This window comes from Brachionichthys hirsutus, chromosome 10 (assembly GCF_040956055.1).
Source record: "Brachionichthys hirsutus isolate HB-005 chromosome 10, CSIRO-AGI_Bhir_v1, whole genome shotgun sequence".
In the NCBI taxonomy this organism is placed as follows: Eukaryota; Metazoa; Chordata; class Actinopteri; order Lophiiformes; family Brachionichthyidae; genus Brachionichthys; species Brachionichthys hirsutus.
In genome coordinates, this window is record NC_090906.1 from 1719282 (window position 1) to 1733044 (window position 13763).

The 13763-nt window shown below is 46.8% G+C and overlaps 2 protein-coding genes across 3 annotated transcripts; one reads left to right on the forward strand and one right to left on the reverse strand.

Moving 5' to 3' along the window:
- Nucleotides 1-1290: 1290 nt before the first annotated feature.
- Nucleotides 1291-8977, reverse strand: LOC137900556 (uncharacterized). Of its 2 annotated transcripts, none has more exons than XM_068744663.1 (7): nt 8839-8977; nt 8117-8313; nt 7117-7217; nt 5118-5199; nt 4602-4752; nt 4377-4494; nt 1291-2667 (listed from the first exon to the last, which is right to left on the reverse strand). In XM_068744663.1, the coding sequence occupies exons 2-7, from the start codon at nt 8303-8305 to the stop codon at nt 2550-2552; spliced, it is 759 nt and encodes a 252-aa protein (XP_068600764.1). In that variant the 5' UTR covers nt 8306-8313; nt 8839-8977; the 3' UTR covers nt 1291-2549. The 2 variants fall into 2 exon arrangements, with proteins under 2 accessions (XP_068600764.1, XP_068600763.1); XM_068744662.1 differs by having other exon boundaries at nt 1291-3898.
- Nucleotides 8978-10676: 1699 nt separating this feature from the next.
- On the forward strand, nt 10677-13763 carry LOC137900840 (P2R1A-PPP2R2A-interacting phosphatase regulator 1). The gene is made up of 9 exons (XM_068744984.1): nt 10677-10777; nt 11276-11360; nt 11447-11503; nt 12682-12728; nt 12939-12996; nt 13103-13167; nt 13249-13304; nt 13479-13563; nt 13655-13763. The coding sequence occupies exons 1-9, from the start codon at nt 10677-10679 to the stop codon at nt 13761-13763; spliced, it is 663 nt and encodes a 220-aa protein (XP_068601085.1).

Sequence of the window (13763 nt, forward strand, 5' to 3'; positions counted from 1 at the left end):
GCTCACAGAACAGCTCCAAGCTGTTTGGTAGGACACACCGGCTTTTAGCAAATGAAAATGAAATATTCAAAAAGCACATGAGGAAATGAAGGTTTTTCTACAACAAGAGGCTAAACCTCCAATTGTAGCTCCGTTTTCAAATAATTTCCAACGAAAAGCCAGAAATGTTTTAGTCCTTGTGACCTCCCCCCCGGCACAAAAGAAATCGGTCGATTTGTGAATGATCTTGTGCTACAGTAATGTTGGATTTACCATGATTCTATCACTGACTTTTTTGAATCACCGATATTTGTATCTTCAGTGTGAAACTAAAGCTGCATGTTAAAGGTAATCAACCACTGACCTTTTCCTCCAGAGGAGCTGCCGAAGCTTTGGTTGTCTCGTCTTCCCTCGACCACTTTATTATCTGAGGCTTTAATTAGAGGACAGAGACAGAGAACACATCAGCTCCTCCTCCTCCTCCTCCTCGGCTCGGTTCCCTCCATCCTCCTCATCATCATCATCCTCAGCTCTGATTCTCTGGGTAAATACTGCGTTTGTCCCCTTGACAGTGAACACACAGCCGGAGAGTGTGTTTCATCATGTGACGATGTGTGACTGTTGTAAAACGTGGCAACGCAGCCATCGGCCAAGCAGCAGGCAGGCAGCAGCGGCATGAATAAATACAGGGAAGGTTTACGGCATCAAATCACGCTGGCATTATGAGAAATCAGACAGCTGCTACAAATAAACAGAACCTTCTCGTTGTACGACTAAGACAGCAGATTTGATGCGTTTTAATCGCAGTCGGAGCTCTGGTAGCTACAATGCTAGCGGATTCGGGCTAAACCCACCGACTCGTATCATCTAAAAGCTTTTCTTTAGCTTGCTGACTCAGCATAACAAACTTTGCTAGCAAGCATTTGCAGATGATACTGGTTTCTATTATTAACGCCTCATTGTGTTCACACCTCGTACCGATGCAAAGTGCAAATTCAAGGTACTTGTACTTGATTCTTGTATTTCTACTTTGCATGCATGTCGGGCACGTGTTGCCCTCGAACGGTTGCCAACGACTTCGGGATTTGTCGAGAACATTCCCCAACTTCTTGAGCACACTGAACTCTTTAAAGCGACTCTTCGTTGAGCTGTTAACAGTCGGCGTCTCCGAGCTGAGCTCATGCAACGTGTGGTTATGAGGTCGCATCCCGCCCTACCAACACGCTGTGTGTGACACGCAGCTGTCAAATGTCGCATTGCAACGACCCCGCTGCAGAAATGTTACAACGGCGAAGCAATGCAGCAGCACAAAAATGCAGTTATTTATTTCACCACAGAGCGACCACTTGTCGTCATGTACTGTACTCAGTACTATTTCATGTTTTTTTTGTGTACCGGTAGTTTTAAATGCTTTTTTTAAAGACCTTTAATTGTCGTAGAATATTTTCACAGCGCGTCACCGAGGAAATAAAGCGGCTGCCGGAACCTGTTACAGACAAGACATAGAATGAAGAATTCATGTTTACGCTTACAAAAATACATTTTGTAATTCATTTTACTTACATTTTAAAATACATCTCTGAATACTGTAAAATCACACTGAAATTAAAAAAACAAACAATTTGTTCACAAATTCAGGACAGTAAATGAGCCACAATATTTTACGCATCATCCTCAACGGTTATTCGCGAAGTATAAGTTTTGTTACTTTGACATTCTTAAAATGACATTTCAGTGTGACTTTAAATATATACACTGTTACCCAAAGGGTAACAAAGACGTACTTTGCAGTACATTACCTTCCATCAATAACATCACAGATCAATGTGAAAGGCTATTGAAAAAAACATATTATTAATAATACTAAAACCTATATTTGTAAGGCACTGGATGCTGTTGCTTTATAGAAATATATTTATTACAACTATAAAACCATAGTTTAAATCGTCTAATATCATCAGTTACTGTGGAGACCAAAGACAAACTACAGTAAAACTTCACATCCTGAAAAAAAAGTTGGACATTTAGACAACAGAAAGCACTCTAGGTGGCAAAATACACCAATACACATATCTGCAGTTTCCTTTGCACCATCACATACATTTCCCGACATTAAGGGAGTATTCCCTTATATTATTGACACCTTGTGGAGAGGCGGGGCTAATAGTGTAGCGCTGCTTCGCCCCTTGGCCGAGCTAGCCGTTCTACTGAGTGTCCTTCTTCTAGCTCTCTTTAGTGCTCAGAGGACTGTCTGGGAACATGTTCTGGTAATGTTCCCTTATTTTAGTGACACATATAAAAGTAAACACACTTAAATAAGTTAGGATCGCTCATGTGTAAATGCGTTAAACGTCTACATCGACAGGAAACTTCATTTGCTTATTATTTCCCACTGAGATGGAGGAAGTAACCCGAACCCTCTGCGGCGAGTCGAACAGAAAGACACCAACGACCTCTAAATGAGTCATCGATATAAAATCAGACTCCACAAAAGGTTGGATTCAGTTTAGGTTTCTCCCCAAATGAACGTATGTGGTGGCAAAAGTGCTGAGTCAACCTGCTGCCCTGTTTTACCTTCTATCTCTGGCGTTAAGAAGATCAAAGCGTGACGTCTGAGACAGGAACGTTCCGTCATTGATTAGGAAGCGTAACAGAGAAGGAGCCTCATCGGGTCTGATCCACACAATCCTGCAAACACAGAACTACGCTGATCAATTTGGCTGCGCCCACATCCTGTCGTTCACAGTGAGAAACTCGCTGGAGAGAAATACGTTTTAAGGGTCTTTAAAATTCCACCTTGTCCCAGTAAACCCTGATTGTTGCTCGGTGATTGTCTCCTCTCTCATTCACTACGTCAGCGGACGGGACGAATCCCGATTTCCTTTGGGGTCCGTGTGCTTTTTGGAACCATTTTCCATTCATCCAGTTTCCTTTCCTTATCCAGGCTGACGTTTTCCCAGCATCCCTCTCTGTAGCAACGCAGTGGGAATTCTTCCCACGCCGCTGCCGATTCGCTGACTTTTTGTCCCCTTCATATCCGCCGTGTCTCCAACTTTACGCGCCCCCCCCAGTCAAAAGTCCAGCTGCTTCACCCGCAGCATCAACTCCATCGCGACCAAGGCAACGATCCGATCAGAAGCGTTGGACTCACGGCCAGGCTGGATCTCAAATGCCCCAGTAAGACTCATCGACTTCCTGCCTCTGGGGGCAGACTGGTCCAACCACCGATAGCTGAGCCGATGCTAATCCTTTGTGTGTTTGATGGCGTCCCCAGAGAAGGACGCTTTGGTTTCTGTTCTGTTCCCCGTCCAATCACGACCCAATCCCTCGTCTTGGACCCTGGAAACTGGACCCAAACTTTCCGACACAGACCCCGAGCGGATCGACAGGTTGACAGCTGGAAGGTCGAATACACTGAAGAAATAAAAAAAATAAAAGGAACAAGGGTCGTGTAGTTTGTTTTTTCTTTTTGTAGTTTTACAGGCTCCGTCGTCCGGCTGGTCCGAAGCTTCCCCGGGTCTGGGTTTGGCTTCCAGAAACCCGCCGGCGTCTTTGTTCCTGGGTGGATCTGCGGTTTACAGGTTAGCGCTTCTCATTTCCTAAGGAAAACTGAACTCAAAAAGCTGGCTGAAGTTAGTTTCTCATGGGCGGAGCCGTGCCGTAGAACTGTTCGGGTTTCTGCTTGAATCCGTTTTCAGTGAAACGGTTGAACTTCTTCTTCGCTCTCATGAATGCTGGGGATTTGTCACGTGCCACAAACGAGCCGATCCGAAGGCTCCTTTAAGGGAGCAGCCCGACCTGGTCCCGGAGTGGACCGCACACCATTAGGTCAGGTCCTGGACGTCCAGCAGCATGGCGTCCTGCCTCGTCCTCAGCTGGTCTCGTACCAGCAGCTGGGCCACCAGCTCGGAGCTCAGCGCTGGAACCAAAGGCGAGAGGCAGAATGAGGTAGGAGACGAAGCAAAGGAGCCACTTTGGTACCAAATGAGATCATGAAGAAACGGGTTCTGACTCACTTCCTGATCCGCTTGTGTGGTTTAAGGCAAAAAACAAGGTGCTCAGTGGAATACGTCTACATTTTCTAACCCTAACAGCAATAGGCCAATCAAAACACGCCCACATCTGTATGTGGCGGGATCAGAACCCAAAGCCGGACAGCAGCTCAATTAAGAAAGACATGATTTCCTTTGGAGTAAGGTTGAATGAATATCAGAGTAGATGGAGCAGAGGTCTGCGCAGTCGGCTCGAGGACAAAGAATAAGGTAAAATAAAATGTGAACTGAATTATCGGTACGGTTTGAGTCACGGGTTATTGCAGCGGTGGTCATCCTCTGGGAAAAGATCATCTTTAGAGCGTGTGTGTGTGTGTGTGTGAGTGTGTGTGTGTGTGTGTGTACCGTGCACGTCCTTTTGAAGTGATGCTCTCAAGCTGCTGAGCTGCTGCACTGGAAACTCCTGCAGCTCCCACCGCTCCAGATGTTTCCGCTTGGCAACGGCACTGCTGCCGGCCAGTTGCTATCCAACACACACAGACACACACACACACACACACAGACACACACAGACACACACTTTTTGTTGACAACATTTCTTTCTTCTTTTTCTAAACACTGGATCTTCACCTCTAACAGCGATTCCTTCCCATCCCTCCTTCTTTCCGTTCACCTCCTTCTCCTTCTGTTCGGCCAGCAGTTTGTCTCTCAGCGTCCTCAGAGCGCTGGCCACTTCTTGTTTCAGCCCGTGGCCGCCGTTTCTACCCATTGCCATGGCAACCTGGTAATGCGAGGTCAGTGTTCAGTGTTTGAAATCGACTGATCATCACCAGTGATGTCACTTCACTTGGATTCGCCTAATGTGAAACAAAATAGCGTCACTTCTGTCAATCTTCTGTTGTATGTTCTGCGGTGATCCATGAAAATCAAATCTGTTTTTATCTGGACACAACTTCTTTCTGTTCATACAGCTCTGGAACCGAACCTAATCTGATCTGGATCCTGATGCAGATCCAGTTGCACGTACTGGTGGAACGACACAAGACGCCCAAGCCTGGGATTGTAATTTGGACTGGATTATTAGTGTTTTTCACATTGTTATCTCAGGCAGCAATAATCAACGACGCACTGACGACTGAAAACGACCTTTTTCTTGCTCCCTTCCTCTTCCTCATCGCTGTCGCTGTTGTTGATGAAGCACAGCTGCAGGTTTCTGCGGTGGTGAAACCTGTAAACAGACAAACATCCTGATTGTGTGCGATTGTTCTGACGTTGTGCTGTTTTCACTGGGATGCACGAAGCTACGATGCAGAATGGGAGCTGTTGCTTTATAGAAAGCTCCGGGTCATGAAGACGTCCAATGGGACGATGTCCGCGGGAATCCAGAGGACATGGGTTCAACATCCCTTGAATTAAAAATACACGTTTACATACGTGAGCATCCGAAACTACAGTGACATAAAACGTTCTTCTGAACCTCATCTTAAAGGTGCTTCACAGTTGGTCTTCTTGAAACATGCTGAAGACTGATTTTGCATCTAACGAAATGCTTTCTCTCATTTTTAGGACATTTTAAGTGTAATGTCTCGTGAGTACTTTTTACTGCGATCCAAAACCCCAGTGAGATTCTTTGGTCCATAAAGCTGATTCTGCTTCTTCGAGCTTTTTAACTTGTTTAGAAGGGAGACATAGAGAGTTGTGGAAACTATAGGGGGATAAAGAGAATAAGTCATACGATTAAGTTATGGGAAAAGGTGGTTGAGGCTAGACTAAAGACAGAAGTAAGTATTTGTGAGCAGCAACATGGCTTTATGCTGAGGATGAGTACCGGTACCACAGACGCAATGTTAGCATTGAGGCTAGCAATGGAGAAGTACAGGGAAGGTCAGAAGGAGCTGCATTGTGTCTTTGTAGATCGAGAGAAAGCCTATGACAGGGTGCCCAGAGAGGTACTGCGGTACTGCATGAGGAGGTCTGGAGTGAAGTATGTCAGAGTAGTTCAGGACATGTATGACAGTTGTACGACAGCAGTGAAGTGTGCAGCAGGGATCAGATCTGAGCCCCTTTTTGTTTGCCACAGTGATGGATAGACTAACAGATGAGGTGAGACAGGAAGCTCTTTGGAACATGATGTTTGCAGATGACATTGTGATCTGCAGTGAGAGCAGGGAGCAGGTAGAGGAGAATCTAGAGAAGTGAAGGTCTGCTCTAGAAAAGAGAGGAATGAATGTGAGCATGAGTAAAAGAGAGTACATGTGTGTAAAAAAGAAGGTCCCAGGGGGGACAGTGAAGCTACAAGGAATAGACGTAAAGAAGGTCGAGGACTTCAGGTAGCTCGGGTCAACAGAGCAGAGTGATGGAGAGAATGTGGAAAGGAGGTGAAGAATGGTGTGCAGGCAGGCTGGAACGGGGGGAGGAAAGTATCAGGTGTGCTCTGTGATAGGAGAGAGTCAGAGAGGAGGAAGGGAAAGGTCTACAAGACAGTGGTGAGGACAGCCATGATGGACGGCTTAGAGACAGTGGTGAGGACAGCCATGATGGACGGCTTAGAGACAGTGGTGAGGACAGTCATGATGGACGGCTTAGAGACAGTGGTGAGGATGGCCATGATGGACGGCTTAGAGACAGTGGCTCTGAGGAAAAGACAGGAGGCGGAGCTAGAAGTGGAGGAGATGAAGATGCTGAGGTTCTCCTTGGGAGTGACCAGGTTGGACAGGATTAGAAATGAGACAATAAGAGGGACAGTGAAGGTTAGACGTTTTGGAGACAAGGTCAGAGAGACCAGACTTTGATGGTTTGGACATGTCCAGAGGAGAGACGGGGACTATGTCGGTAGAAGGATGCTGAGGATGGAACTGCAGGGAACAGGACTAGAGGACGACCCAGGAGAAGATACATGGACGTAGTGAGGGAGGACATGAGAGTGGCTGGTGTTGGGGAGGACGATGCAAAGGACAGGGTGAAGTGGAGAAGGTTGGGTTGCTGTGGCGACCCCTCAGGGGACAAGCTGTCAGTAGACTAGTAGCCACGCAGCTCGAGATCGTTTGAGGTCAAACGCTCAAATGTTCTGACAGAACTTTGAGTGTTTGACCTCAAACGAAGACATTCTGGAGCTGAACTTAATGAATCTACGGCTCGGCTTTACCTCTGTGTCATTCGACACCGCCTGTAGTCTTCCTCCTCTTCCTCCCACACGCCTCTCCACACGCCCCCCTGACCCTCCTCCAGCCTCACCGCTGTGACCCTCTGAAAGAAAACAGGAAGACATGCGCAGACCCCATCGTGAGACAACAGCTGTTTGGACTTTTGACAGCTTCTGCAGGGAATTCTGTGTTTTTGTGCGACTAAAATGTTTGTCGTCTGAAGGAATAAGAAAAATGCTTGAGCTCTGCCAGAAGTTCCCTTGAGCAGCAGTTAGATTCATCCCCAGCCGGAGCCGCAGAAGAGAAGATGCATTTCACAGAGCGTTTGTGTAACGTGAGGTCGGCTTAGCTCCGCCCACAGCGGGATTTACCCGTTGTTTGGATTTAAAACCACCACAGATGTGTTCTCGTCCCTTCGTGCTATCAGACTGGGGCAAACGTGACCAAAAGAGCACTGGAGCCAAGATACAACTCGATATCACGAATACTCCTGATGTGTGTTTCCCCCCCCCTTTTTGCCCCCTTCTCCAAATACTTCTTTAAACTGGTTACTGCACAGTATTTAAAGAAGACGCTGCAGTATTTTCCTTCCCTTCTAAATATACTGCAACGTGACAAAAATGCTAGTGTATTTTCCCCGGACGGCCTGAATGGCTCACGTTGGAAAGAATGAAGCATGTTAAGGTTGCCTGGCAACAAGTTTGAGTCAAGCCCGACAAATAAACCGGAGAACCTTGAGAACCTTGAGAGAACCCACGCAGAGACGGGCAGAACATGCAAGCTCCTCACAGATAGGATTCGAACCCGGTACCTCCGTGCTTCCCGCTGCGCCACCCTATTTTACTTATTGTAAAATGTAAGAAGAGAAAGCCCAAATCTGAGGCGAGAAATAAGCAGCGGGTCGAGAACACAGCCTCATGGGAAATGTAGTCTTATGAGAACTAGTAGCCCTTCATTGCTAACGCTCCAGTAAAAACCACCACTATATGCTTCATGGCTGACCTTTGACCTCTCCCTCCTCTCCTGTTCCTGCTTCTCCAACTCTGATATCCATTGGCTTAAATCCTCCCAGTGCATGATGGGAAGGTTTGGGTATTCCGCAGAGGTCTCTGCCACGGCGATGTGACGAGGCTCCTTCTCTTCCTCCTCCTCCTCCTCCTTCTCCTCGGCGGTCTCTTTCTCGTCCTCCATCCTCCGCTCTACAAAACCAAACCCTTAAAGTCACACGTTCATCCAGAGCAACAAAAACAACTTTGTTACTGTGGATTAAATGAAAAAAAAGTATGGTGAACTCAGGAAAATCAATCGTAGCTATCGATTTGTTTTGATGAGGAAAGTGTAATAATAATTATAATAATAATGATAATAATAACTAGTTTGGGGTGCCCCAGGGCCACTTTATCGCTAGCACCGGCTCTGGTACGTATAAAGTTTAGATGATTATGCAGTAAGCTTCGTTTACATTATAATAACGACTCTTTTAAAAGCACCGACGTTACAGTATTATTATTGTTCAAACATCAACATCAACCCGTACCCTGTTGTTATTACACTTGTTATAAACGACGCGTTTTAGTTTATGGTTCGGCTCTCATCGTTTGCGGGGAGCGTGTCCTGCGGAATAAAGTCAGAGCTGGAATGAAGCTCTCTCTCTCTCTCTCTCTCCGGTCCGTGGAGCTTGTTTACCCGCAGCGGGGAGACCTCGGAGGGTTCGGCCCACGTACCAGTCACGTCCACGCGGCGCGGATCCCCGCGGCATGCCGCGCCGCGTCACCCGGCGGGTCGCTGCAGCCGCGCCGAGAAGCGACGCGCGGTTTATTCTAACACGAAGGAAAGTTGGTCCAAAAAAAAAAAAAAAGTGACTCCACAGCACTTTGACTCCGTCTGAAGGAGGGCAGGCCCTCCGCGTCTCCTCCTTCCTCCCCGTTCCTCCCCCCTCAAAGAGGGAGGGAGTCAAAGAGCTTCCCCCACTTTATCATTTTCATGTTTTATACTTTTATAAAACTGACTCGACATGTATGTTGTCCATCATTTGAGAAGTTATTCCACAGCTTAATCTATAAAGGTGTAGTTGGTGCGTTGGATTGTCAGATGGATTACTGGATTACCTAAAAAGGAATTAATTACATTTATGTGCAGTCAAGTTTTCACCCATTTCCCTTTATTGCGGATTGATAGTCAATTATTGGTTGGATGGATGGACGATCACGGGGGCAGTGAAGGGGTTAAAAGCCGAAGCTCCCGGTGTCATGTTTCACCATTTTTCGGCGATGACGACTCAAAGCAGATGGAGCGCGTTTGTCATTCCGATGGAACGGCGCAGTTTAGCGTCACAACAACAACACACATCAGCTTGTTTACTTGTTTACGCTTCTGTTAGACGTTGTGATCTTCCTGCTGAGTTTCTGACCTTGTTTACACGGAACATTATATGTCCACGTCAAATTACTAAATTATATTTGTTGTACTTAAATCAGTCCGTTTAAAACAAAATCAACTATTCACATTTATTTTATTATTGTAGAGTGAAATTAATAACGCGCAGATTCCTATTTTGCTCTTATTAGATTTTGCTTTTGTTATATGTCTTTTTTGTTTCTATATCCATTTTAACTTCTTTGGTTTCATCAGCTGGTTTAAAGTATGTTTTTAATTCAATGCACATTCAAATGTATAAATGAAGTGGGATTAATTTGGCATTACCTTGAGATATTAAAAATAATAACTTACAAAATGTGACTCAACTAATTTAAGACATTTAAAACAATTAACGGCACGAGAAACGCGCAGGATAATAAGCCTGAACTTTCCACGCTGCTGCTTCACCTTCTCGCTCCTCGCGTCACGAGGCTGCAGTTCCCCAGACGGCCAGACAGCGGCGCCGTTTTCACAGGCAGCGAACTACCTTTATTTGGTGAATGGCTATGTTCTAAAAAATCTTTCAAACTGTTAATTTTCAGCGGGTTTTCGGCTCTTCTGGAGGTCCGGCCGGCGTCTGCGGACACTTAGTGTCCGACTGTCCCCGACGGCTGTGCGGCCAGGCCGGGCTCGACCCCTCCGTCCGGCTGCATAGCGGATCTCCGATCTCCGATCGGGCTTTTTCGCTGCAAACCAAGTTAGCTCAACAGCTAATCCGAAAAGTCGCGTCACCTGCGCGGACTCGAATTAAGTTTCGCCGTGAAGCCGGAACAGGCGAGTAACTTCGATCGATCGCCACCGACGAAACTTTCTCTGCAGTGTTTTTATGCGTAATTCGCTTTTTTTTTTTTTATTATCTCGCCTTTACGAAGCCATTCGATTTGCGTTGGACCCGAGCGGGAAGCGGCGGGTCATAAATGCCGGATCGAGCTGCAGTCATTCAGGGATTCTGTGTTTTTGTGAGGAACATGCGGTAGAGGAGACATCTTTGCTGTTCAGCCCTCTGAACTGGCGGCTTTGGGTTTTGCTCCTCGTGAGGCCTGCGGGTCGGGCTTCCACCGGGCTTGAGTGGAACCATACGCCGCCATCCGGACGTCGGAAGCCGGCTGTCGGCGCTGCCTTCACCGGGACTGCGGACTAAGTTATGGAAAGGATGGAAGTGGACCAGTGCGCATGCGCAGCTGGTGTTGCAGGAGGCGGCGCGCTCCGTAGATCAAACAGCGCCCCCATGATTACGAGTGTCAGGTCAGTGGTACTACATCCAAATGCGCTGAACAAAACGCTTTTTTTTAAATCTTAAATTTGCGTTTGCCTTGCTTATCGCCATAAACGCAGTTTATTAAATATTAAAGGTCATTACATAATGCAAAGATGACCACTAATTAATACGGCATGTGATAATACATTTATTTTGCCTGTTATAATACATAACATACATTCTAATTAATTCTTATTCTGAAATCACATATCAGGAAACGGTGGTATAAATCAAGTCGGTGCTTGAGGTGATTTTAATTCACTATCAAGATTTCAGTATCGTATCGATTGATATTGTAAATCAAGCAGAGATCTGTTGTGTAACTGCTCTGCAATCTGTTCCAATAGTTTGTCTTTTCACCTGATTCACGTGATTCAGTCACGAATCTGAAAGGAAACAACTTTCATCGTCCAAATAACGTCTCACTGTGTCTTCCAGGTGTCTCTCGTACTTTATCTCTATAAACCTGTTGATGTCTTTCTCAGTGACGGAATGACGGTCTTCAGTCCCGCCTCCTCGGCTCGCTACAGACGCAGCAGCGTGTCCATCAACCCCAGCTGCCCCTCACAGGTTGGTGTGTGAACAACGGTCGCCCTGATTGGCTGTTTGGGGGGGAGTCTCACGTCGACTCTCTCTTTTTTCTTCTCCTCCTTCAGCTTGTTTCTCTCTCTCCTTTCTCCCTGACTGGAGACAGACTCGACCAGAAGAGGCAGGTGAGAACAGAAATAGATCGCTCTCCTCGACCAGTCATCGCCTAGGCAACGGGCTTGTTTGTGTTTGGAGAGGAAGAAAATGAAGCGAGATGTGTTTAGAGTAAATCCAGATTGGCTCGTGTTGTAAGGTTTGATCAGATCAGGAAGCAGATTAGAGCAGATTATTCTTGATCAAACTTGTAAAATTGGATCAGAATCAGACGGAATACAGATTCGATTTAATTTAGTCATGATCAAAGCTTTAAATGTGAATCTATCTCAGACTTAATCCAGGTTAGACTTTCAGACTGACTCCAGATCCCGCTGTTCAGATGATGCTCAGAGATTCTTGGGTCTGTCGTCGGGGTGATGTTTAGATGTTTGTTGTCTTGGTCCAGTGCTTCTCAATTATTTTCTGTTACGACCCCCCGAGGAAGGAAAAACATTTTGCGACCCCCCCCCCCCCCCCCCAAAAAAACACTCTTGTATCCTTATTATCCATAAAGATATGAAAAAGAAAGAAATATAGATCAACTTACAACAAAGAATAACTTTATTACCATTTTTTTTTTGTCTGCAACAGAAAATATTTGAAGTGCATCAGTTTGCCTGAAATAATTTTTTTATCCTTAAACTACAATTTTTATAATTAAATAATAAATTAAATTAAATAACATCAATAAATAATAATAAATTAAAATCGACCAGCAACACTAACTCAGGAACACAAAATATAAAACACTTTAACCTACAAAACCAAAATGAAAAACCAATTGTGCTGATTTTCTTTTAGCACCGGAGTCACGGTGAAGCTAAGCGCTACGTACGCTACGTCATATTTCCTCGTCTTGGCTTTCGACTGACCTTCCTTTGTTTTATCATCTCCGTCTCTCTCTGTTCTGTCTCTTGAGGGTTTGTTTATAACTTCTCTTCTTCTGCAAAAACACCATAGAGATAATACTCCCTGCGCGCACTCTGACAATCAGGGCGCCACTGCCAACTACTGGTGTGGATGTGCAATTACACTTTAATCTAGTACGGCAAAAAAAGCATGTTCTCCGCGCTCACAGGCGCCCCCCCTGATATCGCACCGCGAACCCTTAGGGGGTCGCGCCCCACCATTTGAGAACCACTGTCTCAGTCAGTCAGTAAATGGGATTAAACGTGTCTGTAACGACGGCTGTTTGTGCTCCGCGCAGGACGAGAGCATGGAAACGGCGCTCAGAGGGAGTCTGCAGAGACTAAGGTACAGCACAGGTGTAAATGAGGCCGTGTGATTGGATGAAGATGCTTCGCTAAGTGAAAGATGCGAACGCCGTCGCGCGGCGGCAGACTCTCTTTCAGTAAGCTAGCCCATTAGCGCTAGGAGACCGCTAATGGCAGCCAGAGCAGAGAGCAGGAAACTGTCCCGAACGGAGGCCTGAGCTGAATCCCACTGTTCCCGTGTCTCTCCCAGTGCTTCCAGTCTGACCCCAGCTCCCTCTGCGAGCCAGTGGCACGACCACGCGTCACTGGTGAGCAAAGGCTCATGGGTAATGAAGTGTTCAGATCACAGATTGCACCAGTTTCAGGTTCCTCAGAGGCTCCGCCTGACTGTCTGTTCACTCCTCCCCCCTTCAGTGGTGTCCACCGCAGGACAGCGGCGCCACGCCCAACTCCTCCCCGAGTCCCACCAGGAGGTTCAGGTACCGAACGGGACGCGGTTCCAGCTTTCTGTTCTGCGTGTGGAACCTTCTGTTCTCTCATGTGTGCTCATCACCCGACAGACCGCTGGTCAGCGCCACGGTGAGATGGCCCGCGCTGACTGCCCTCAAGAGGAAAGGTGAGCATGGAGGCGGGCCGCGTCCGGCCTCAGGTCGGTCCAGACTTAAAGCTGCGGTGTCTGATTTTCAAAAGTGAGCCCTGAACGCATCGCTGGCTGGATTCAGCTGCTGCTGCTTCACACACACAGCGAGCCTCGGTCAGAACTGCATCGTGAACCTGTTTGTTCTATCAGGAGGGGTGGAGTCTGACGGACCCCCAAAGAAGCTGTTTGTTGCCGGGGTAACCGACCCAGCCAACCACAGCGGCTGTCCAGTCAGGTGAAGATCACCTGGAAGACACATCAGTCACAGTCGAATGAAATTGTAGTAAGGATGAATAATCTCATTTTTTATGCCCCCCCCCCCTCAGTGTCTCTCAGGCAACGACAGACTCCCCCCCAGCAGGAGGCGTCATTCCCCAGTCCAGCGCTCTGTCTCTCTCCCCTCCATTCACCGCCCATCCACACCCAGGACACTAG

Coding starts and splice junctions, on each gene's coding strand:
- LOC137900556 (XM_068744662.1), bottom strand. CDS start 8,305: ATGGAGGACGAGAAAGAGACCGCCGAGGAGAAGGAGGAGGAGGAGGAG. Junction 7,218..8,116: donor AGAGGAGGGAGAGGTCAAAG/GTCAGCCATGAA, acceptor GTTTTCTTTCAG/AGGGTCACAGCGGTGAGGCT. Junction 5,200..7,116: donor CGGTGTCGAATGACACAGAG/GTAAAGCCGAGC, acceptor GTCTGTTTACAG/GTTTCACCACCGCAGAAACC.
- LOC137900840 (XM_068744984.1), top strand. CDS start 10,677: ATGGAAAGGATGGAAGTGGACCAGTGCGCATGCGCAGCTGGTGTTGCA. Junction 11,361..11,446: donor ACCCCAGCTGCCCCTCACAG/GTTGGTGTGTGA, acceptor CTCCTCCTTCAG/CTTGTTTCTCTCTCTCCTTT. Junction 12,729..12,938: donor GGGAGTCTGCAGAGACTAAG/GTACAGCACAGG, acceptor TGTCTCTCCCAG/TGCTTCCAGTCTGACCCCAG.